This window comes from Salmo trutta, chromosome 25 (assembly GCF_901001165.1).
Source record: "Salmo trutta chromosome 25, fSalTru1.1, whole genome shotgun sequence".
NCBI lineage: Eukaryota > Metazoa > Chordata > Actinopteri > Salmoniformes > Salmonidae > Salmo > Salmo trutta.
In genome coordinates this window covers 21,004,320-21,029,729 of record NC_042981.1, presented here as the reverse complement: position 1 = coordinate 21,029,729, position 25,410 = coordinate 21,004,320, and the positions used below count along the sequence as shown (strand labels likewise).

General features: G+C 43.5%; 1 protein-coding gene across 1 annotated transcript in view; it reads left to right on the top strand.

The window, feature by feature from the left end:
* Positions 1-25,180, top strand: part of LOC115161791 (potassium channel subfamily K member 10-like) — a 36,919-nt gene extending 11,739 nt beyond the window's left edge. The window contains exons 2-6 of the mRNA XM_029712570.1: positions 21,154-21,271; positions 21,909-22,069; positions 23,015-23,207; positions 23,695-23,837; positions 24,509-25,180. Coding sequence (XP_029568430.1) covers positions 21,154-21,271; positions 21,909-22,069; positions 23,015-23,207; positions 23,695-23,837; positions 24,509-25,180 — 1,287 coding nt within the window. The remainder of the gene's footprint in view (positions 1-21,153; positions 21,272-21,908; positions 22,070-23,014; positions 23,208-23,694; positions 23,838-24,508) is intronic.
* Positions 25,181-25,410: the final 230 nt, after the last annotated feature.

The window sequence follows — 25,410 nt, the reverse complement described above, 5'->3', positions numbered from 1 at the left end:
CGGCGCACAATTGGCCCAGCGTCGTCCGGGCCGTCCTTGTAAATATGAATTTGTTCTTAACTGACTTGCCTAGTTAAATAAAGGTTACACACACACACACACCACACTCACCAAAAAGTAATTTTGCTGGCATTTACGTATGTCCCCATTACCAGTAAAACATAATCAAAACCTATTTCTTTCACTTACTTGCTGTGCTGTTTTGTTGTTCATTTGTTCAGTCATTTCATTCTCAACCAGGATTTCTACGGAACACCATTTGGGTCTTTGTGTGTCAAAAAAGAAACACGTCAAATAACACTATTTGACTTGTCAAATAACACGATATAATCGGTTTCAGTAGGTATAGTTAGCTAGCTAACTATATAGCTAGGTGTCATCATCTAAAATAACCCTAATTCATAAGACAGTCCTTATTTTATTAATGGTTGTCGGACCCATCTATGTGAAGCTAGCCACAATAAGGATTAGCCACAATAGTGGACTTTGCGGTTAGCCTTCAAAATAAAAGCATGTCATTGACAGTGATGCAAATTAATACAAATAGTATAATTATGCCAATTTGTATTAATTTGCATCACTGTCAATTACATAGTTTTATTTTGAAGGCAAACCGCAAATTCCACTATTGTGCCTAGTCCTTATTGTGGCTAGCTTCACAACACATAACCCAGTCCGGTCGAGCATCACTAGCCAGATGAAGCTAGCTGGCTGCTTATAATGTTGAGCAACTGGGTTGAGTAACTGGCTAGCTACCAGTCGGCGAAAGCCAACATCACCCACGACAGAGAATGGTTGATTGTCATGGGCAATGAATTCCATTATCTTGGCTTTAATGGATTTTGCCTTTGAGTTGTCTCGCTGAAATGTTCTTACTCTTTCAAATGACTGCTCGACTTGTTGACTGCTCGATCCACACAGCAGACATTGTGGGCTCGGTTAGGAATACCGTGTTGCATGTGTAGCGCAACATTTTACATGGTGTTACTACGTCATGTACCTACATTATATAGGTATGCATGGTAGCTTTGACATCGGTTTTTAACATCGGCGTTAATCTAGACATTTTTAGCTAATAACGTTCAATTCCGATATGTTCACCGATATATTGTGCATACCTAGTCAACAAGGTGTTGTCACGACTTCAAGGCCCTAAATGCTATCTCCCTATTCGATGTCTACCCCATGCCACGTGCCAACGAGCTCATAGAGCGGCTAGGGAAAGCTAAGTACATTTCCACCTTAGACCTAACCAAGGGCTATTGGCAAGTCCCTTTAGTCCCGGAGGATCGCCACAAGACCGCCTTTGCCACGCCGGAGGGGCTTTTCCAATACGTCTGGATGCCGTTCGGTCTACATTGAGCGGCGGCAACATTCCAACGACTGATGGATAACCTGCTTAGACCCCATCTGGCTTACACAGCCCCCTATATTGACGATGCCGTCATATACACGGAGGACTGGGACGACCACCTAAACAAGGTACGAGCTGTGTTGGCGAGCCTGGAGGCGGCCGTGCTTACGGACAATCCTAAGAAGTGCCACCTAGGCTTAAATGAAACCGAATACTTGGGGTACACTATTGGCAGTGGCCTCATCAAACCCCAGAAGGAGAAAACACAGGCACACGTGCGGCAGTGGGCTCGGCCCGCTAACAAGAAGGCGGTGCACACCTTCCTGGGCCTGACAGGATACTACCGGCGCTTCATACTGAACTATTCCGCCATAGCAGTGCCACTGACAGACCTTACCTGAAAATCAGAACCAGTGCAGGTGGTATGGACCAACAGGGCCGAAAAGGAGTTTAATGAACTTAAGACTGTGCTATGCACGAACACTGTTTTGAGGATGCCAGACTTTAACATGCCTTTTACTGTGTTCATAGACGCATCGCAGGGGGAGGGGGAGGAAGAACACCCCGTTGTGTATATCAGCTGTAAGCTGTCCCCGAGGGAGCGAAAATATGCTACGTTGGAGAGAGCGGTGTTGGTGATTAAGTGGGCGCTGGGGTTTATGAGGTACTACCTCCTGGGGAGAAGTTTCCTCCTGGTCACCGACCATGCCACCTTCAAGTGGATGACGGGACAGAGGGACAACAATAGCCGGATAACGAGGTGGTTCCTAGCTCTGCAGCCATTTTTAAATTCGAGGTGTTTCACAAGCCCGGAAAACTACACGGTAATGTGGATGCACTTTCTCGCCGAGACCTGGTGGGTCCGGCTGGCGCGAGCCTCCCTGTGTCTGGCTTGAGGGGGGTGATGTGTGAGGGATCAGCCCGATCAAGTGGTTCGACTGCGCCCTCTCCTGGAGGTGGGCCGCAGTACAGCCACTACTGATGAGCTCACCTGAGGGTAATTGACTAATTGTTGTTGGTGCTCTCTTAAAGACCTGACTGAAGGGCAGAAAGAGGCAGAATGATTACGAATTCTACAGCACTATGATTCTCTGTTATAGGTTCGACTCAAGCTGTTGGTTTGGCGGTTAGTACCAACTGGTCATTTTGTTGTTTGTTTGTTTGTTTGTTTAGGGGAGAGTGGAAAGAAAAACACCCAATACAGTCATGTCTCTGCGTCTCATTTCGTGCTGTCCTGCTTAGGATCATGTTAGTGAATGGGTACGGCCTTTCACTCCATCTATATAACCTTTTGGTAAATTATAAATCTGTCATTCTAATTCAAAAACCAATCCATTCCAGCATGATAACTTGAGGACGTGGTTGAACTAACTTGCAAGCCTACCAGTCAGCGCTTTATTTTTCAATATATTAAGGTAAGCAATGTTTTTTTATTATTGTTGGTAAATTCAAATATATGAAGCTAAAGTCATATGATATTTGATAGATAAATAAATTGAAACATTATTAGAATTTGAGCATATTTGTAAGCTAACTAGCTATAGTTAGCTAGCTAATTTAGCTAAAGTTAGCTAAACTCCTTTAATTTGCCACTTTACAAGCTAGCCAGCTAGCTCTTTCAAATATACATAATTGTTTTTATGGGATATGCCAAATAGAGCTACAGACCCAGCCAGACATTGGAAGTTAGCTAATTGTTTGTTTTATTTCAGTATTTCAGTGTGTAGTCATTTGAAGGAACTAGCCTATATTTCATGAAGCCGTTAGAAGACTGTTGCTGTCTGAGAGGAGGTATTTATAATACATTTAACTAGAAGTCTTGGTGATTCAGTAGCCTAGTTACAGTGGCTTGCGAAAGTATTCACCTCCTTGGCATTTTTCCTATTTTGTTGCCTTACAACCTGGAATTAAAATTTATTATTATTTGGATTTCATGTAATGACCATACACAAATTAGTCAAAATTGCTGAAGTGAAATGAAAAAATACATGTTTAAAAAAAAATGGTGGTCCGTACATATGTATTCATCCCCTTTGCTATGAAGCCCCTAAATAAGATCTGGTGCAACCAATTGCCTTCAGAAGTCACATAATTAAATAAAGTCCACCTGTGTGCAATCTAAGTGTCACATGATCTGTCACATGATCTCAGTATATATACAGTAGTGGCCAAAAGTTAATGTTAATTTCCACAAAGTTTGCTGCTTCAGTGTCTTTAGATATTTTTGTCAGATGTTACTATGGAATACTGAAGTATAATTACAAGCATTTCATAAGTGTCAAAGGCTTTTATTGACAATTACATGAAGTTGATGCAAAGAGTCAAAATTTGCAGTGTTGACCCTTCTTTTTCAAGACCTCTGCAATCCACCCTGGCATGCTGTCAATTAACTTCTGGGCCACATCTTGACTGATGGCAACCCATTCTTGCATAATCAATGCTTGGAGTTTGTCAGAATTTGTGGGGTTTTGTTAGTCCACACGCCTCTTGAGGATTGACCACAAGTTCTCAATGGGATTAAGGTCTGGGGAGTTTCCTGGCCATGGACCCAAAATATTGATGTCTTGTTCCCCGAGCCACTTAGTTATCACTTTTGCCTTATGGCAAGGTGCTCCATCATGCTGGAAAAGGCATTGTTTGTCACCAAACTGTTCCTGGATGGTTGGGAGAAGTTGCACTCGGAGGATGTGTTGGTACCATTCTTTATTTATGGCTGTGTTCTTAGGCAAAATTGTGAGTGACCCCACTCACTTGGTTGAGAAGCAACCCCACACATGAATGGTCTCAGGATGCTTTACTGTTGGCATGACACAGGACTGATGGTAGCGCTCACCTTGTCTTTTTTCCGGATGCACCAGACAATCGGAAAGGGAATTCATCAGAGAAAGTGACTTTACCCCAATCCTCAGCAGTCCAATCCCTGTACCGTTTGCAGCATATCAGTCTGTCCCTGATGTTTTTCCTGGAGAGAAGTGGCTTCTTTGCTGCCCTTCTTGACACCAGGCCATCCTCAAAGTCTTCGCCTCACTGTGCGTGCAGATGCACTCACACCTGCCTGCTGCCATTCCTGAGCAAGCTCTGTACTGGTGGTGCCCCGATCCCGCAGCTGAATCAACTTTAGGAGACGGTCCTGGCGCTTGCTGGACTTTCTTGGGCACCCTGAAGTCTTCTTCACAACAATTGAACCGCTCTCCTTGAAGATCTGATAAATGGTTGATTTAGGTGCAATCTTACTGGCAGCAATATCCTTGCCTGTGAAGCCCTTTTTGTGCAAAGCAATGATGACGGCACGTGTTTCCTTGCAGGTAACCATGGTTGACAGAGGAAGAACAATGATTCCAAGCACCACCCTCCTTTTGAAGCTTCCAGTCTGTTATTCGAACTCAATCAGCATGACAGAGTGATCTCCAGCCTTGTCCTCATCAACACTCACACCTGTGTTAACGAGAGAATCACTGACATGTCAGCTGGTCTTTTTGTGGCAGGGCTGAAATGCAGTGGAATTTTTTGGGGGGGGATTCTTTTATGCTACTGCTACTCTGTTCATCATATATGCATAGTCACTTTAACCATATCTACATATACATACTACCTCAATCAGCCTGACGAACAGGTGTCTGTATGTAGCCTCGCTACTGTATATAGCCTGTCTTTTTTACTGTTTTATTTCTTTACCTACCTATTGTATTCCCCAGGTGGGAAAGGGCAGTGTGGAGTGCAATAGAGATTGCATCATCTGTGGATCTGTTTGGGCGGTATGCAAATTGGAGTGGGTCTAGGGTTTCTTGGATGATGGTGTTGATGTGAGCCATTACCAACCTTTCAAAGCATTTCATGGCTACAGACGTGAGTGCAACGGGTCTGTAGTAATTTAGGCAGGTTGCCTCTGTGTTCTTGAGCACAGGGACTATGGTGGTCTGCTTGAAACATGTTGGTATTACAGACTTAATCAGGGACATGTTGAAAATGTCAGTGAAGACACCTGCCAGTTGGTCAGCACATGCCCGGAGCACAAGTCCTGGCAATCCGTCTGGCCCCGCAGCCTTGTGTATGTTGACCTGTTTAAAGGTCTCACTCATGTCGGCTATGGAGAGCGTGATCACACAGTCGCCTGGAACAACTGATGCTCTCAGGCATGCCTCAGTGTTGCATGCCTCGACGCGAGCATAGAAGTGATTTAGCTCATCTGGTAGGCTTGTGTCACGGGGCAGCTCGCGACTGTGCTTCCCTTTGTAGTCTGTAATAGATTGCATGCCCTGCCACATAAGACGAGCGTTGGAGCCGGTGTAGTATGATTCAATCTTTGCCCTGTATTGACGCTTTGCCTGTTTGATGGTTCACCGCAGGGCATATCAGGATTTCTTGTAAGCTTCCGGGTTAGAGTCCCACACCTTGAAAGTCGCAGCTCTACCCTTTAGCTCAGTGCGAATGTTGCCTGTAATCCATGGCTTCTGGTTGGGGTATGTATATACAGTCACTGTGGGGATGACGTCCTTGATGCACTTATTGATAAGGCCAGTGACTGATGTGGTGTTCTCCTCAATGCCATTGGAAGAATCCCGGAACATGTTCCAGTCTGTGATAGCAAAACAGTCCTGTAGTTTAGCATCCGCTTCATCTGACCACTTTTTTTTATAGGCCAAGTCACTGGTGCTTCCTCCTTTAATTTTTGCTTGTAAGTAGGAATCAGGAGGATAAAGTTGTGGTCGGATTTACGCAAGGGAGAGCTTTGTACGCATCTCTGTGGGTGGAGTACAGGTGATCTAGAATTGTTTTCCCTCTGGTTGCACATTTAACATGTTGATGGAAATTTGGTAGAACTGATTTAAGTTTTCCTGCATTAAAGTCTCCGGACACTAGGAGCGCAGCCTCTGTGTGAGTGGTTTCCTGTTTGTTTATTTCCTTATACAGCTGACTGAGTGTGGTCTTAGTGCCAGCATCTGTCTGTGGTTGTAAATAAACAGCCACGAAAAGTGTAGCTGAAAACTCTCTAGGCAAGTAGTGTGGCCTGCAATTTATCACAATATACTCAGGCAAGCAAAATCTAGAGACTTCCTTAGATTTCGTGCACCAGCTATTGTTTACAAATATGCCCAGGCCTCCCCCACTCGTCTTCCCGGAGTGTGCTGTTCTTTCTTGCCGGTGCAGCGTGTATCCCGCTAGCTGAATATCCATGTCGTCATTCAGCCACGATTCCGTGAAACATAGGATATTACAGTTTTTGATGTCCTGTTGGTAGGATATTCGTGATCGTACCTGGTCTAGTTTATTGTCCAATGATTGCACATTGGCGAGTAGTATTGACGGTAACGCCAGCTTTCCCAATTGCCTTTTTCGGGTCCTGACCAGGCATCCGGCTCTTTGTCCTCTGTACCTGTGTCGCTTCCTCTTGCAAATAACGTGGATGTCGGCCCTGCCGGGTGTTTGGAGAATGTCTTGTTTGTTGAAGAAAAAATCTGTCTAATCCGTGGTGAGTGATCGCTTTCCTGATATCCAGAAGCCCTTTTCTGCCGTAAGATACGGTTGCAGAAACATTATGTACAAAATAAGTTACAAATAACCCGAAAAAAACACAGCACAATTGGTTGGGCACCCGTAAAACTGCTGCCATTTCTTCTGGCGCCATTTTAAATGTCTTGGAATGGCCTAGTCAAAGCCCAGACCTCAATCTAATTGAGAATCTATGGTATGACTTAAAGATTGCTGTACACCAGCGGAACCCATCCAACTTGAAGGAGCTGGAACAGTTTTGCCTTGAAGAATGGGCAAAAATCTCAGTGGCTAAATGTGCCAAGCTTATAGAGACATACCCCAAGAGACTTGCAGCTGTAATTGCTGCAAAAGGTGGCTCTACAAATTATTGACTTTGTGGGGGGTGAATAGTTATGAACGCGCAAGTTCTGTTTTTTTTGTCTTATTTCTTGTTTGTTTCACAATTTAAATATATTTTGCATCTTCAAAGTGGTATGCATGTTGTGTAAATCAAATGATACAAACCCCCAAAAAATCTATTTTAGTTCCAGGTTGTAAGGCAACAAAATAGGAAAAATGCCAAGGGGGGTGAATACTTTCGCAAGCCACTGTAATCATTACATGACTTATTTTGCTCAGTTTGGCAGTAACCCAGAACTATCAGAGGCAGAGGATCTCTTTTGGCTTGTTGCTGACAACTGCATGGAAGTTGTTCTTCTACGTCATAATAATTATTTGTCTGCATTTACATTTACATTACATTTAAGTCATTTAGCAGGCGCTCTTATCCAGAGCGACTTACAAATTGGTGCATTCACCTTATGATATCCAGTGGAACAACCACTTTACAATAGTGCATCTAAATCTTTTAAGGGGGGGGGGGGTTAGAAGGATTACTTTATCCTATCCCAGGTATTCCTTAAAGAGGTGGGGTTTCAGGTGTCTCCGGAAGGTGGTGATTGACTCCGCTGTCCTGGCGTCGTGAGGGAGCTTGTTCCACCATTGGGGTGCCAGAGCAGCGAACAGTTTTGACTGGGCTGAGCGGGAACTGTGCTTCCTCAGAGGTAGGGGGGCCAGCAGGCCAGAGGTGGATGAACGCATTGCATTTTGTCTAAACTCATGTTTTTGCTCATTTTTTATTATTCTCTGGAACCAGTCAAGCAGGTAGCCCAGCGGCTAAGGAGTTGGAGCTGTTGCAGGAGTTGGATCTGTGAAAGAAAGGTGGCTGGTTTGAATCCCGGGCCGGCACTGGGGGGAAAGAATGGGTGGAATTGATCTAACAACTGGAGGGTTCACATCCTCAAAACGTCCCCTACTGTTGGGCCCTTGAGCAAGGTCCTTAACCCTGTAACATGATCACCATCCAGCAGCTTGAACCTGTGCTCAACCCCCCCACCTCTTTGCCCTCAGAACAGCCTCAATTCGTTGGGCCATGGACTCTACAAGGTGTCGAAAGCATTCCACAGGGCTGCTGGCTGACGTTGCGCTCTTGATACACACAGGAAACTGTTGAGCGTGAACCCAGCAGCGTTGCAGTTCTTGACACAAACTGGTGCGCCTGGCTAGGGCTGTGGCGGTCACGAAATTTCGTCAGCCAGTGATTGTCAAGCAAATAACTGTCGGTCTCACGGTAATTGACTGTTAATTAATAAACACATTTAGCATCTCCTGGCTTCCACACATAGCCTACAAGCCATTTTAAAAAGTGTAATAAATCCATGTAATATAGCCTACATCTTCACAATAAATCCATTATTTATTCTAGACAGGTCTAAAGAAGCATGATATGAAGAAAACGTATTCTATTTCAGAAGAAAAGAATAGCATACTCTGATATGTCTTTGTTAGGCCCTGATGTGGCTATGCTAAATGGATGTTTTTTTAATTTTTTTATTTTCACCTTTATTTAACCAGGTAGGCAAGTTGAGAACAAGTTCTCATTTACAATTGCGACCTGGCCAAGATAAAGCAAAGCAGTTCGACATACAACAACACAGAGTTACACATGGAGTAAACAACATACAGTCAATAATACAGTAGAAAAAAATAAGACTATATACAATGTGAGCAAATGATGTGAGATAAGGGAGGTAAAGGCAAAAAAATGCCATGGTGGCAAAGTAAATAAAGTATAGCAAGAAAAAACACTGGAATGGTAGATTTGTAGTTTGAAGAAAGTTCAAAGTTCAAATGTAAATAATATGGTGCAAAGGAGCAAAATAAATAAAATAAATAAATACAGTAGGGGAAGAGGTAGTAGTTTGGGCTAAATTATAGATGGGCTATGTACAGGTGCAGTGATCTGTGAGCTGCTCTGACAGCTGGTGCTTAAAGCTAGTGAGGGAGATAAGTGTTTCCAGTTTCAGAGATTTTTGTAGTTCGTTCCAGTCATTGGCAGCAGAGAACTGGAAGGAGAGACGACCAAAGGAGGAGTTGGCTTTAGGGGTGACCAGAGAGCTACACTAGTTCATTTAGCAGACAATATTTGCTTAATTCTGTGGCATTATTTTATATTATTTTATAGTAGGAAGAATACAATTGAACTTAGCTGAATAAAATATAAATATTTTCTCCAAACGTTTTGAGGGAATGCGCACATGCGGGCGGCTATTCTGTGTTGAGCGGTTAACAAATAAATAGGTACTCCTATATGCTTAATTTAGAGTTATTAATGTGACTTTAGTTGTTCTACATGTTTAGATTTTTAATACATTGTAAGGCTGCATGATGAGACTCTAATGATGATTTGAAAAAAGTCTCTTGAAAGGCATGAGCTTTGCTTTGTTTTTTGCACAGGCTGTACACACTCCAATAGTCTCTCATTCACAATTTGACAAGCACTTGATAATGCCTCGAAATCCATGGCTGCATTCCCTTTGTGGCTGTAATGCACCCTAAAAAAATGCATGCCTTTTGTGGCCCGGAGTGCTGCGTTGTGCCCTTCTCCCTGAGTGTGCTGAGCAATCCATAGCGTCTCTCACTCGCATCGCTCTTCATCGGATCTTTCTCACAGGCTACAAGTTAAGACAGACACATCGGGGACGCAACTGCGCTTGTCCTTATCCAACTCCGAGGCCCATATTGAAGATATTGGATGAACTGTTCACATTTACTTTTCATCAGCCAACAAGATGAGTAGGGCTAACGAACAGCAAAAGCACTAGCCTATGTCAATCTACTATCCCCCATAGTACAAAAGTTGACCAATTCTGTGCGAGAAATAAATATTCCAAACAGTCTGTCCAAAAAAAATGCAATGTGGCTGATGCAACAGATCAGAACGTTTTAGTTTAAAATGTTAATAAACTACTAGGCTATTTCTTCACCTTAGAAGTGCAGCAATGTGCACGTGGTTGGCTATAAGTGCAAATGTTCCATTAGTGGAAAACACCATTATCAAAAGTGACCGCAAATGCAATTATGCATGTAATGCTTTTATTAAAAAGTAATAGGCTAATATTGTCACCAATAAGACTATTCTTGATTACATCTTATATACTAAATAATATAAGTGTAACATTTGTTATGATTTAGAATTGACCATTATCATGCGCCTGTATCGAAACAGGGGCATGAGCTCATGGGCTCTCATAAAGTGTTTGATTAGATTTTTGAAAACATTTGCATTGATGTTAGAGTGATTAGAGGGACAATAGAATGCGGAATACTTGGCAGTTAGCAAGTTTGGTAGGCTACTAATGACCAGCAGCAGTATCTGAGCTTGGAGAAGCCTAATTACCTGTGACTAAAACGGTCATGTGGAATTTGACTGCCTTCATGACTCCTGACAGCTGGTGTGGCAGTAATACGGTCACCACAACAGCGCTATGCCTGGCACCTACTACCATACCCTGTTCTGAATGGCACACATACTGTACGCAATCCATGTCTCAAGACTTAAAAATCCTTCTTTAACCCGTCTCCACCACCTTCAACTACACTGATTTGAAGTGGATTTAACAAGTGACATCTATAAGGGATCATAGCTTTCACCTGGTCAGTCTATGTCATGGAAAGAGCACGTGTTGTTAATGTTTTGTACACTCAGTGTATATTATATTGTAAAGAAGTCAGCCAGAGTTGACTGTGACATCATTCAAACAGAGCTACTTCCCTGGCAACCAGTGCATATTTCCAAACTATGTGTGTGTATAATGGTTGAATTCTTTTGCCCATTATTTAATTGTTTATTCAATTATTTTCTTAACTCAAAATATTGCTATTTAATAGTAGTAACCATAATTCATAAATGGCACCATACATGGTTCTATATGGAGCCATGCAGGGTTCAGTGAATAAGAACCTCTAGGGTTCAAATCAAAGAACCCTATAAAAGGGTTCCATATATGAAGCAAGTATCGTGTCTTTACTATGGTTAAGTGAGATGACATGCTATTTTATCAAATCGATTACCTAACATTTAATTGATTACGTGATTGAATTAAACCATGCAACAATTAAACCATTAATAACCCGGGGCACCACGGAAGCATTCGTTTTATATAGAGCGGCTATCTCCCGAATCCACTCTTAATGGTTTAAGTGGGCATTGTGCCACTTAAATTGGATACCAGGAAATTGGGGAGAAAAAGTGGGTAAAAAAATTATATCATTTTTTTAGCCACTTTTTCTCCCCAATTTTGTCGTATCCAATTGGTAGTTAGTCTTGTCTCATCGCTGCAACTCCTGTACGGACTCGGGAGAGGCGAAGGTCGAGAGCCGTGCATCCTCCGAAACACAACCCAACCAAGCCGCACTGCTTCTTGACACAATGCCCACTTAACCCGGAAGCCAGCCACACCAATGTGTCGGAGGAAACACTGTACACCTGGTGACCATGTCAGCGTGCACTGCTCCCGGCCTGCCACAGGAGTCACTAGTGCGCGATGGAACAAGGACATCCCTGCCGGCCAAACCCTCCCCTAACCCGGACGGCATTGGGCCAATTGAGGAAGGAAAATTATGTGGATATATTGAAGCAACATCTCAAGACATCAGTCAGGAAGTTAAAGCTTGGTCGCAAATGGGTCTTCCAAATGGACAATGACCCCAAGCATCCTTCCAAAGTTGTAGCAAAATGGCTTAAGGACAACAAAGTCAAGGTATTGGAGTGGCCATCACAAAGCCCTAACCTCAATCCTATAGAAAATGTGTGGGCAGAACTGAAAAAGCATGTGCGAGCAAGGATGCCTACAAACCTGACTCAGTTACACCAGCTCTGTCAGGAGGAATGGGCCAAAATTCACCCAACTTATTGTGGGAAGCTTGTGGAAGGCTACCCGGAACGTTTGACCCCAATTAAACTATTTAAAGGCAATGCTACCAGATACTAATTGAGTGTATGCAAACTTCTGACCCACTGGAATTGTGATGAAAGAAATAAAAGCTGAAATAAATAATTCTCTCTACTATTATTCTGACATTTCACGTTCTTAAAATAAAGTGGTGATCCTAACTGGCCTAAGACAGGATTATATGTCAGGAATTGTGAATAACCGAGTTGAAATGTATTTGGCTAAGGTGTATGTAAACTTCCGACTTCAACTGTATGTGGATCCAACCCTCGTGGCAGCCAGTTTACTACTATATGTGAATCCAACCTCCAACATACTATGAAATGGGCACCAAGCCTACAGAGCCTTGTAGGAGCATATAGTGCCAAGCTGTGTAATTCATGTGATGAATGAGAATGGTAGAGGCAAGCTGAATAGGTCCATTTTTGTCTCAGCATTCAGGTATGAACCCAAAGACCCATGCAGCCAAAGCATTTGATTTGCTCCAGTTTCCATTAGACTCCATTTGATGGTAGCATCTTCAACACTGCTCCAGTGAATATCTGAGTGGCCCTCTTTCTTTCTCTCCCTCTTTCTTTTATCCCCACACCAAGCTTCATTCCTATTAATGGAGCATTATCCCTGCGGTGGCCGATATTTCAGAGGGAAAATACAGGCTATTGCAACCAGCTGCAGTGTTTGTAGAAATCATGGCAGTGTTTCATGAAGGAGGGGTTGAAATAAAAACCTTTGTGCCTAGGGGCTCCTTGGGGAATATATTATTCATTGCATGGCCCGCCAGTCACAGAACTCCTCCATAAGCAGCTGAACCAGCAGAGCCAATTCTCTAGCATTACTTTTAGATTATTATGGTATTGAGCAACTAGAACATTAGTTTATTTTTTCAAGTGAATTCCATAGTATCCATGGAATATCAAGCATTTAGAACAAGTGGCACTCTTGCCTTTTTTGCTTCTTTTTTTACAGTATAAAACCACAGGAGGTTGGTCGCACCACGAGCTAGGACAGGCCCGTGGTAATGGCTGGAGTGGAATAGGTGGAATGATATCAAATACATAAACCACATGGTTTGATGCCATTCCATTCGCTCAGTTCCAGCCGTTATTATGAGCAGTCCTCCTCTCAACACCCTCCACTCTATAAAACAGTGAATTGGATGATGTTCAGTTTGTCACTCTTTAATTGATGTTGAGAGCGAAGAACCCATCGATATTTTGCCATTTGTCCAGCTTCTTTAATTTATAACAACCCGTATACATATATTAGCCTTCATTTGAGAGAGCAAACCATATTCCAAAGCGCAGCTAAAGGAAGTTACAGCAAAACCAGTAACTGTACTCACCTGAGAGATGGCCCTTGGGGTGTGCACTTTTAAAACAAGCACTCCATCAAAATGTCTGGGATTTATCTGTTCCCCTAACAGGTTCTATATCCTGGCCATTAATGTTGTGTCAAGCCTCCTATGTTGTCAAACTGTTTGACGTGGGCATCAGCTGCGATGTGGCACTTTTGAGAACAGAGTGTGTGTCTGAAGTGTTTCTGCTGCCCACCCACTGTGTGCCCACTGGGATGTTGGGCCTAATTGGCAGTGCCTGGAAGGGTTGGTATGACTCAGTGTGTTTGGCACAATGTAACTTCATGGTGTCATCCACTCCAATCAAGACCTGTTGTTTTTCATATCAGCTCTTAGCTCCAAAATAGAGCTTCTGAACTGTCCAGAGGCAGTTTTTTATAGTAAGCAAGTATATTATTTGCCCTATACTGTCTTTAACAGGTGGAAAAGCTGTAATTTACTGCACAACTATAATGGGTTGTATTACCAGCTTCTCAAGATGTTCCTTCTGCAGGCATGCACAAACACACTCCTGCAATGACCTTGGCGAAGTTGCAGTCACTACCTCTTTGTGGCACTAGTCATTTGTTAATTTGAGTAGCAAAATATGCAATTGATTAAACTCATGTTCAACAGATATTATGGCTGAACTCAAATGTGCTGGTTGATAAAATACCAGTAATTATGGAAAAGATGTTTGAAAGGGGTATTTTGTTTTTAAATGATATTGTAAATTGGAATGGTAGAGTTGGTCACATAGCTCTTACACAGCCTGGTGGTGTGTTTTGGGTCATTGTCCTGTTGAAAAACAAATCAAATCAAACTTTATTTGCCACATGCGCCGAATACAACACGTCTCGACTTTACAGTGAAATGCTTACTTACAAGCCCTTAACCAACAGTGCAGTTCAAGAAGAAGAAAATATTTAGGTTAAAATAAAAAATAATACGAAAAAGTAACACAATAAGAATAACAATAATGAGGCTGTATACAGGGGGCACCGGTACTGAGTCAGTATGCAGAAGTACAGGCTAGTTGAGGTAATCTGTACATGTAGGTGGGGGCGAAGTGACTATGCATAGGTAACAAACAAACAGCGAGTAGCAACAGTTTACAAGGGGGGTAAAAGCTGTTGAGGAGCCTTTTGGTCCTAGACTTGGCGCTCCGGTACCGCTTGCCGTGCGGTAGCAGAAAAAACAGTTAGGAGTCTCTGACAATTTTATGAGCTTTCCTTTGACACCACCAATTATATAGGTCCTGGATGGCAGGAAGCTTGGTCCCAGTGATGTCCTGGGCCATTCGCACTACCCTCTGTAGCGCCTTACGGTCAGATGCCAAGCAGTTTCCATACCAGGCGGTGATGCAACCAGTCAGGATGCTCTCGATGATGCAGCTGTAGAACCTTTTGAGGATCTGGGGGCCCATGCCAAATCTTTTCAGTCTCCTTGGGGGGGAAAAGGTTTTGTCGTGCCCTCTTCACGACTGTCTTGGTATGTTTGGACCATGATAGTTCGTTGGTGATGTCGACACCAAGGAACTTAACTCTCGACCCGCTCCACTACAGCCCCGTCGATGTTAATGGGGGCCTGTTCGAACCACCTTTTCCTGTAGTCCACGATCAGCTACTTTGTCTTGCTCACATTGAGGGAGAGGTTGTTGTCCTGACAGTTCTCTGACCTCCTCTCTATAGGCTGTCTCATCGTTGTCGGTGATCAGGCCTACCACTGTTGTGTCGTCAGCAAACTTAATGATGGTGTTGGAGTCGTGTTTGGGCACGCAGTCGTGGGTGAATAGGGAATACAGAAGGGGACTAAGTACACACCCCTGAGGGGCACCACTGTTAAGGATCAGTGTGGCAGATGTGTTGTTGCCTATTCTTACCACCTGGGGGCGGCCCGTCAGGAAGTCCAGGATCCAGTTTCAGAGGGAGGTGTTTAGTCACAGGATCCTTAGCTTAGTGATGAGCTTTGTGGGCACTATGGTGTTGAACGCTGAGCTGTAGTCAATGAACAGCATTCTCTCATAGGTGTTCCTTTTGTCCAGGTGAGAAAGGGCGGTATAGAGTGTGATTGCGTCGTCTGTGGATCTGTTGGGGCGGTATGCAAATTGGAGTGTGTCTAGGGTGTCTGGGAGGATGCTGTCTGTGAACCATGACCAGCCTTTCAAAGCACTTCATGGCTACCGACGTGAGTGCCACAGGGCTGTAATCATTTAGGCAGGTTACCTTCGCTTCCTTGGTCACAGGGACTTTGGTGGTCTGCTTGAAACATGTAGGTATTACAGACTCGGTCAGGAAGAGGTTGAAAATGTCAGTGAAGACACTTGACAGTTGGTCTGCACATGCTTTGAGTACACGTCCTGGTAATCCGTCTGGCACCGCGGATTTTTGAATGTTGACCTGTTTAAAGGTTTTGTTCACATTGGCCTCCGAGAGCGTTATCACACAGTCATCCAGAACAGCTGGTGCTCTCGTACATGCTTCAGTGTTGCTTGCCTCGAAGCGAGTATAAAAAGGCATTTAGCTTGTCTGGTAGGCTCGCGTCTGGCTTCCCCTTTGTAGTCCGTAATAGTTTTCAAGCCCTGCCACATCCGACGAGCATCAGAGCTGGTGTAGTAGGATTCAATCTTAATCCTGTATTGACGCTTTGCTTCTTTGATGGTTCGTCTGAGGGCATAGCGGGATTTCTTATAAGTGTCCGGATTAGTCTCCCGCCCCTTGAAAGCGGCAGCTCTAGCCTTTAGCTCAGTGCGAATGTTGCCTGTAATCCATGGCTTCTGGTTGGGATATGTACGTACAGTCACTGTGGGGAAAACGTCATCGATGCACTTATTGATGAAGCCAATGACTGTGGTGGTGTATTCCTCAATGCCATTGGATGAATCCCGGAACATATTCCAGTCTGTGCTAGCAAAACAGTCCTGTAGTGCAGCATCCACGTCATTTGACCACTTCCGTATTGAGCAAGTCACTGGTACTTCCTGCTTTTGTTTTCGCTTGTAAGCAGGAATCAGGAGGATATAATTGTGGTCAGATTTGCCAAATGGAGGGCGGGGGAGAGCTTTGTATGCATCTCTGTGTGTGTAGTGAAGGTGGTCTAAGATTTTTTTCCCCCTGGTTGCATATGGGGCGGCAGGGTAGCCTAGTGGTTAGAGTATTGGACTAGTAACCAAAAGGTTGCAAGATCAAATCCCCGAGCTGACAAGGTAAAAATCTGTTCTTCTTCCCCTGAAAAAGGCAGTTAACCCACTGTTCCTAGGCCGTCACTGAAAATAAGAATTTGTTCTAAATTGACTTGCCTAGTTAAATAAATGTGACATTTTGGTAAAACTGATTTAAGTTTGCCTGCATTAAAGTCTCCAGCCACTAGGAGCGCCACTTCTCGGTGAGCATTTTCTTCTTTGCTTAAAGGCCTTATTGAGTTGGTTGAGAGCGGTCTTAGTGCCAGCTTCGCTTTGTGGTGGTAAATAGACGGCTACGAATAATACAGATGAGAACTCTCGGTAGATTGTCGTTGCATCACCTGAGGCACTCTACCTCAGGTGAGCAATACCTTGAGACCTCTTTAATGTTACACGTCGCGCACCAGCTGTTATTGACAAAGACACACACCCCCACCCCTCATCTTACCAGAGGTAGCGTCGCTGTTTTGCCGGTGCATGGAAAATCCCACCAGCTCTATATTGTCCCTTTCTAAATTCAGCCACGTCTCGGTGAAACATAAGATGTTACACTTTTTAATGTCCCGTTGGTAGGATAATCTTAATAGTAGGTCATCAATTTTATTTTCGAACAATTAGCAAGCAGAATGGAAGGCATTGGGAGTTTCCTCGCTCGCCTCCGGCTTCTCAGAAGGAACTCCAATCGACATTACACTGGTGGAAATCTGTCCTTTGGTCTGTTGAGTGCAAATTTGAGATTTTTGGTTCCAACCGCCATGTCTTTGTGAGACACAGAGTAGGTGAACAGATGATCTCTGAATGGGTGGTTCCCACCGTGAAGCATGGAGAAAGAGGTGTGATGGTGTGGGGGTACTTTGCTGGTGACACTGTCAGAGATTTATTTAGAATTCGTAGTCCCACTAAGCGCAAAAAAGATGGGTTGGCGAATCACTGCAGAATGCTGTGGTAGCCATGCTGGGTAATTGTGCCTTGAATTCAAAATAAATCAGTAGTGGTTTCTTTGCAGCAATTCGACCATGAAGGCCTAATTCACGCCGTCTCCTCTGAACAGTTGATGTTGAGATGGGTCTGTTACTTGAACTCTGTGAAGCAGAGTGGTGAACCACAGTGGTTGTAGAGGGTACAACGTGTCAGCATCCACAGGGAACGAGTGGTCACTGAATGGGTTGATGAGCATGAAAACACTACCATAAGCCGCCTATTAAGACACTTTATGTTGTTTCCTTTATTTTAGCAGTTAACTGTATAGGTGATTTCCATATTCATTGGAAAACAGTACACGTATGCCTGAAAACAGCATGTTCTATCATGCTATCAAAACCGACGGCCCTATTCAACCAATCCAGGTAATCAGGTTTATAAAATAAACAGTTAAACAGCCCAATTAGATACACACACCGTACTTGATGTCCTACTTTTTAATACCAACATTAGGAGCACCTTCTTAATATTGAGTTGCACCCCCCCACCCCCCTCTTTTGCCCTTAGAACAGCCTCAAGTTGTCGTGGCTTGGAAGATATCGAAAGCGTTACACAGGGATGCTGGCCATGTTGACTCCAATGCTTCCCACAGTTGTGTCAAGTTGGCTGGCTGTCCTTTGGGTGGTGGGCCATTCTTGATACACATGGGAAACTGTTGAGTGTGAAAATCCCAGCAACGTTGCAGTTCTTGACACAATTTGGTGCACCTGGCACCTACTACCATACCCCGTTCAAAGGCACTTGAATGGCACGTACACAATCCATATCTCAATTGTCTCAAGGCTTAAAAATCCTTCTTTAGCCTGTCTCCTCCCCTTCATCTGCACTGATTGAAGTGGATTTAACAAGTGACATCAATAAGGGATCATAGCTTTCACCTGGTAAGTCTGTCATTGAAAGAGCAGAGTTCTTAACGTTTTGTATACTCAGTGTATATGAGAGGGCATGTTCAGTGATGTGTAGAAAGTAATGCTCCTTTTGCTGAAGATATGCGGTTCAGTCCATCTCGCTCCGTATTTGTGACAGGAGGGTAGATATATCCATATTTCATGAGGGAGTACACATCACCACCAGTTGACAGCATGAAGGACAAGTGAGGAGGTGTTCACTAAGCAGGCGTGTCTTGGTCTTGTATTTGTATATTCCCATCAAGAAGGCTACAAGTGCTGAGGCAATTTAATTTGAATGTTCATTCTAATCCACGATTCCCTCCCCTGAAATGGCTCTACTTCAGCAGAACTGCCGTTTATTCTAAGGCAGTTAAAACTCTTTGGGCTAGGTGTGACTGACCAACATCTGGTGAAATTGCAGAACGCGAAATTCAAAATACAAAATTCGTAATATTAAACATTCATGAAAATACAAGTGTCTTACATCGTTTAAAAGCTTAATTTCTTGTTAATCCAGCCTCTTTGTCAGATTTCAAAAGGCTTTACGGTGAAAGCACACCATGCGATTATCTGAGGGCAGCGCCCCGCGTACAAAAGCATTACCAACATGTTCCAACCAAGCAGAGGCATTACAGAAGTCAGAAATAGCGATAAAATAAATCACTTACCTTTGAAGATGTTCTTCTGTTTGCAATCACAAGGGTTCCAGCTACATAACAAATGGTCCTTTTGTTCGATAAAGTCCTTTATATCCCAAAAAAGTCAGTTTAGTTGGCGCGCTTGACTCAGTAATCCACCGGTTTCCCGGAAGTTACCAATAAACTTCGTCCAAACAAGTAAAAGAACGTTTCTAATCAATCCTCAGGTACCCTAATATGTAAATAAACGCTAACATTTAAGACGGAGAATAGTATGTTCATTACCGGAGATAAATAATGAAGTGTGCGCCCTCACTGACGCGCCACAACACATCAGCTAAAATGGGAGCCACCTAGAAAAACGACTAATTCTCGCTAATTCTTCAAAAAACAAGCCTGAAAATCTTTCTAAAGACTGACATCTGCTGGAAGCCCTAGGAACTGCAATCTGGGAGGTATTCCATTGATATCCCCATAGGCAGGCATTTTAAATGGTGTCACCTCCCAAAAACATTTTTCCTTAATGGATTCTCCTCGGGTTTTCGCCTGCTATATCAGTTCTGTTATACCCATAGACATTATTTTAACAGTTTTGGAAACTGTAGAGTGTTTTCTATTCAATACTACCAATTTATATGCATATTCTAGTTTCTGGGCCTGAGTAACAGGCAGTTTACTTTGGGCACCTCATTCATCCAAACTTCCGAATACTGCCCCCTATCCCTAATTAAAGGTCCTCAGGGAAATATTAATTCATTATCAATTTATACAATAAGTCCTTATTGTATACCACACATAAACATTGTGATTATATGATGGAGAAAAATGTGATATTGTACAGCATTTTTGGAGACTAGAGTACAGATTAAGGAGAGTCTTTGGTGAGTGTGCGAGGCAATAGGAGACTGCAGTCCTTTAATGTTAATGCCCTGCCTCGGTGGACGAGCCTGAGATAAAAAAATAAAAAAAGCAGAAAAGATCAAATAAGATCAAAGAGATAAAAGTCTTCCGGTAGGTGACAGTTTTCACGGTCATTCTGTGCGTGTAGGATGAAATACCAAAGGAAGTGGAACAAACACAAGTATTTTAAGCAAGGCCACACACGGACAACAAACCACCAGACATTTTAACAGTCTTTGTAGTAGAAGATGTTGGCATTTATGTAAGGATGTGCTAAGAATGGAGTTGTATGGTGTGAGCATTGACTGTGAAACGTTCCTTTGTTTATATACACACTACACAAGATATTATGGACTAATCAGCTGTTTGGCATGCAGCCATCTTTCATTCAACACTCAGTAAAAACAAAGCCCATGATGTCCTGATAGTAATCATTACAAAGGAAGTGATCCCTCCCCACCAGATCCTTAGGGATGTACCCTAACAGTGTTTACCCAACCCTTTAGATGGGCTGACTCTGAGTCTCACACACCTGGCCAGAGCCCTGCTGCTGCATGCCTTGCACGCCACAAGCACACAGCTAACCATCTGGACTGTGGAGAACACTGATCACCACCACACCCTGTCCTGCTTCACAGCCTCCCCCTTCCATCTGTCCTTCCCTCCTTCCCTCCCTCTCTCCCATCACTCCCTCTGTCCTCCCACCACTGGTGACCTTCCAGGTTCATCTGAAGAGAGAGTCACAGTTGGGACCATCATCAGTCATCTGCTCTCACATGCATTAAGTAACCAATGGTGTGAATGGCATGGTGTGTATGATGAGTTTATATCGGCTATTAAATGCAGTCAGACACGTGTTAGGCCTATGGTTTTGTCTTTACATCATCTGAGGGGTGGTTTGGTACTGTCCTCTTTACTGTCTAGCATGTGTTGAAAGACAACTGGTTATCCATTGGTGCCAAGATATCAACCAACTGTGTTTGGTTCTGGGTTAATTTTGTTCTTCATTTGTATGTTTAAGTAGATAGCATACAGTTCAACGTGTAGTTTATGTACCAGTTAAGATAACTGACTCTATGCTCTGTCTGTTTCTCTCGTCCTCTTTCCCAGCATGCCATAGACGCTGTCAGTGCAGGAGTCAGTCCGATCGGAGACACATCTTACAACTCCAGTCACTGGGACCTGGGAAGTGCCTTCTTCTTCGCTGGGACCGTGATCACAACGATAGGTATCCTCCACTACCAAACCTATTAACTCGTGACTCGCTCCTCTGATTAACTGAGTACAATAAAGCAATAGCACTAGTCTACTTTGACGTGTAGGCTATGAGGTAACCTACAGGTGCTGTGACTCAATGTATTCAAGTGCAGCTCTGTCAACGTTACACAACTGTAATGTGTGCTAGCAGGGAAATGGATAAAAGAAAGACTGGAAAAAGAATGCATCGTTCACAGGATGTACTTCATGCTAATGTGTGTGTGCATGTTTACTGTTCAAGTCTCACAGTGTGTCTTCACAGTACATCATTTACTGATGATAATAGCTTTCTATCAGGAGGTGGGAAGGAACCGTGTCACTAGGATGTGTTTTTAGCAGAGCATATGAATTCTATTTCATCTGTTTACACAATTACTCTGCTTCTCTCACTGTGGATAGGGACACACATCCCACCGTGCTGGTTCAGATGAAGCTGTGCTCTAGTCATCCCCGCCCATGTTCAATCTCTCCATTCACTGCAGGTTGTAATTAATGTCATGTTCTCTGAGTCCAACCTGATTATTTTCTCTCTTGGTGTTTATTTACCTCTAACCTCCAACTCCTGGAACATAACACAGGCCTTGCATAACAAAACACCACTGTGACAGGTTACGGGAACATAGCTCCCAGTACGGAGGGAGGGAAGATCTTCTGCATCCTGTACTCCTTATTTGGCATCCCACTGTTTGGGTTCCTCCTGGCTGGCATCGGAGACCAGCTGGGGACCATATTTGTCAAGAGCGTCTTGAGGGTGGAGAAGATATACAGGGTAAATTGGATTACTTGAGAATTTAAGGTTATGTACATGGGGATTTACTGAAACTGCAGATGAGCACAGGATGCTTTATGAGGTGATTCAAGTTAACTATCAGCAACTTTCGATCAGAATGTTAAATTAATTTAGACACACCGTGTTTGATGAATTATTTGGTGAAGAAAAGGGTATTTGAAAATGAGTATTTGGCGCCTGCTGTGTAACCGAGCAGTAACTATAATAGCACCTATAATAACATAAACTGTTCCATTGACTCTAAAGAGGCAATATGCTTCCCACAGTGAAAACCAAGCATGTTACCTCCACCCCATAATGACCCTATTCATTGTAAACGGCACAATGCCTTTGATACAGTTATCCCTGTAAAGGCTATACGTCTGTTATCCAGGTATTAGGCCAGGCTCAGTGAATGGATTTGAACTCTTGTTCCCCCCCCCGCCCCCAAGGAGTTAACACATGAGTCAGGCTAGCTGAGGCTGAGATTATGTGCTCTTTGTAGTGAGGGCAGAGGTGTTTGATGGAGGCTGAGAAGGTAGAGGGCCAGGACCTGATTGAGATTCTGTGAGCAGGCTGTATGTATCAAATGTCTCAGAGTAGGACTACTGATCCCTGTCCATATAATCATATTTATTGTGATCTAAAACTGATCCTAAATCAGCTCTCCTACTCTGAGTTTCTGTGACAAATTGGGAATTTGGGAATCAGGCTTTTCCTACTGGATTAATGGAGGGTGGTTTTGGATGCTTTTCTCTTTGGTCTCTGGGGTGATTTGGCTAATGGATATTGATGCATAGGGCCATTGACTAAACTAATTCTCTTCAAACATACTGTGTCTTTCAGCGAGAAATGTAGTTAATATGTATTTAGTAAACAGTTTTATCTTTTGAGTTCTTGTTGACTTACCGTTCACCTCTGACCAATGTCATTTTTGTCCTGAAGCAAAAACAGAAACAAATAAGCCAGACCAAAATCAGATTTACCTCCACCATACTCTTCATCCTGGCCGGGTGCATAGTCTTCGTCGGTGTCCCGGCGATGATTTTCAAACATATCGAGGGATGGACGACTCTGGATGCTATCTACTTTGTTGTCATCACGCTAACAACGATTGGCATCGGGGACTATGTGGCAGGTATGATAGTGTTGTAACAGGTTTATGTACTGTGCCTTAGACATACATTTGTTTAGTCCTCTGTTTCGACTCACCATTTTCTCCTCTCTCGCATTTGCATTCAATCCATGTAATGTGAAATTAGATTATCTCTATGAAATGAGCTAATGGAGTCTCCATCAACCCAAGAGGTTATGTACTTGTTTTGTTGTGTCGTAATTGCATTTGATAATCCCGTGAATAATTATGCTATAATTGACTGCCTAGGGGAATATTAGAGAAAGACTAATCCAAAAGAATTCAAAACCCAATCACAAACTTTGTGTTTGTCAAACTGAAACTTTCCGCCTCCCTGGTCCTACTAATCTGGCTTTAATTAAAATTGTTTTTTTTTTGTGCTACATTTTTTATTGTTGACAATAATTTGGCAGTAGCTGGCATCAATGTATATACATAGATAATCCAGTAGTTGGCATCCAATGTAACAACTCTTCCACTGTTGTCCCAGGTGGGGATCGGAAGATCGAGTACATGAAGTGGTACAAGCCCCTGGTCTGGTTCTGGATCCTGGTGGGTCTGGCCTACTTCGCTGCGGTCCTGAGCATGATTGGAGACTGGCCCAGAGTGCTTTCTAAACAGACCAAAGAGGAGGTGGGTGCTGCTCATTCAATTAAAGTGCCTGTCATTACATTATCTAAAGCAGTGGAAACTAAAAGGTCACTCTTTCCCTCCCTGCCTTCCTTCAGTGACTGTTTTGTTATTATGCCTCGTTGATGCCCCTGTCTGGAGCCCCACAGACAGACAGACAGACAGTCAGACAGCTGTGTGGGAGAAGTGGTTAGATATCCATTACCCACTGAGCACAGACGTCAGTTCAACGTCTAGTTTTGATTAACATTTGGTTGAGTTGTCAACCTACGTGAATTCAACCACCATGTCACCATGTCATTGTATTTACTGTAGGTTAAAAGTTGTGAAGAAAATATGAAATTCCCTTATGTTGATGACTTTTTAAAATCCAATCAGTTTTCCACATTGATTCAACATAAATCACATGAAATGTTTTTGTTGAAATGACGTGAAAAGAACGTTGATTCAACCAGTTTTTGCCCAGTGGGTAGTGTTTAGGCTGATGAGTGAATAGTGAGCTTACTGAGCTATTTATCTGTAAGTACAGTATGGATGGATACTGTGATATTAACTTTCCATGGAAGGTGCCTTGCTTTTGTCTGAGGGGGAAGTTGTACAAGATCTAATCAATTAGATTTCCAAAGCACCCCCTCCACCCTCATGCCTCAATCTCCATATTTGTGTGATTTCAGGTGGGGGAGTTCAAGGTCCACGCCGCTGAGTGGAAGGCCAATGTGCAGGTCGAGTTCTGGGACACGCGTCGGCGACTGAGTGTGGAGATCCACGAAAAGTTGCAGCGGGCCGCCACCATCCGCAGCATGGAGCGCAGGCAGCTGGGCCTGGAGCAGAGGACCCACACGCTGGACATGCTCTCCCCAGAGAAGAGGGCCGTGTTTGTCAGCCTGGACCAGGGCCGCTTCAAGACCTCCTCCCAGGAGAGCATTGACACCAAGCTGAATAAATTGAGGTTGCGAGGGGCAGGGGAGCTTTGTTATGAGCAGTGGAGAGGCAGCGAGCAGACCCAGCAGGCCTCATCAGAGGATGATAAGCTCTTCAACCTCCGCTTCCGCTCCCTCACCAAGCTAACCAAGAGACACAAGAACTGTGACCTGAAGAGTAACATTCCCGATGATGTGCGGGGGGCCTGTGAAGCAATGGAGAAGAGAGAGGAGGACGTGAAGGAGGAGGAAGGGGGCGAGAGGAAGAAGGGCAACACCAGCTTGACAAATTTGGAATATGCAGACGAGCACATTAAACTGAACGGTTTTGTACCGGCTCAGGCCAAAGAGAGGGAGAACGATAGAATATTGGAAGGAAGAGAGCTTGAGTCCCAGCTAGAGTGTGCAGATACAGAGACTGAGTGAGAGAGAAGAAGCCTGTTTTTATGTCTCAAATTGTGCCTTGCTGTTTTTTCTATGCTTAGACTGTTCTGAGTAAATAGGACTGTTCTGTTCAAAATCAACAGTCACTGTGCCCTAGTAAAGTGGAGAGAAAAGAGACAGAGGCTTTGGTCTAATTTGGTGAAGACCTCTTTTCTCTTGGATAGTACTGGACCTACCAGAATCTCCTTTCCTTTTTAACAATATCCCAACAA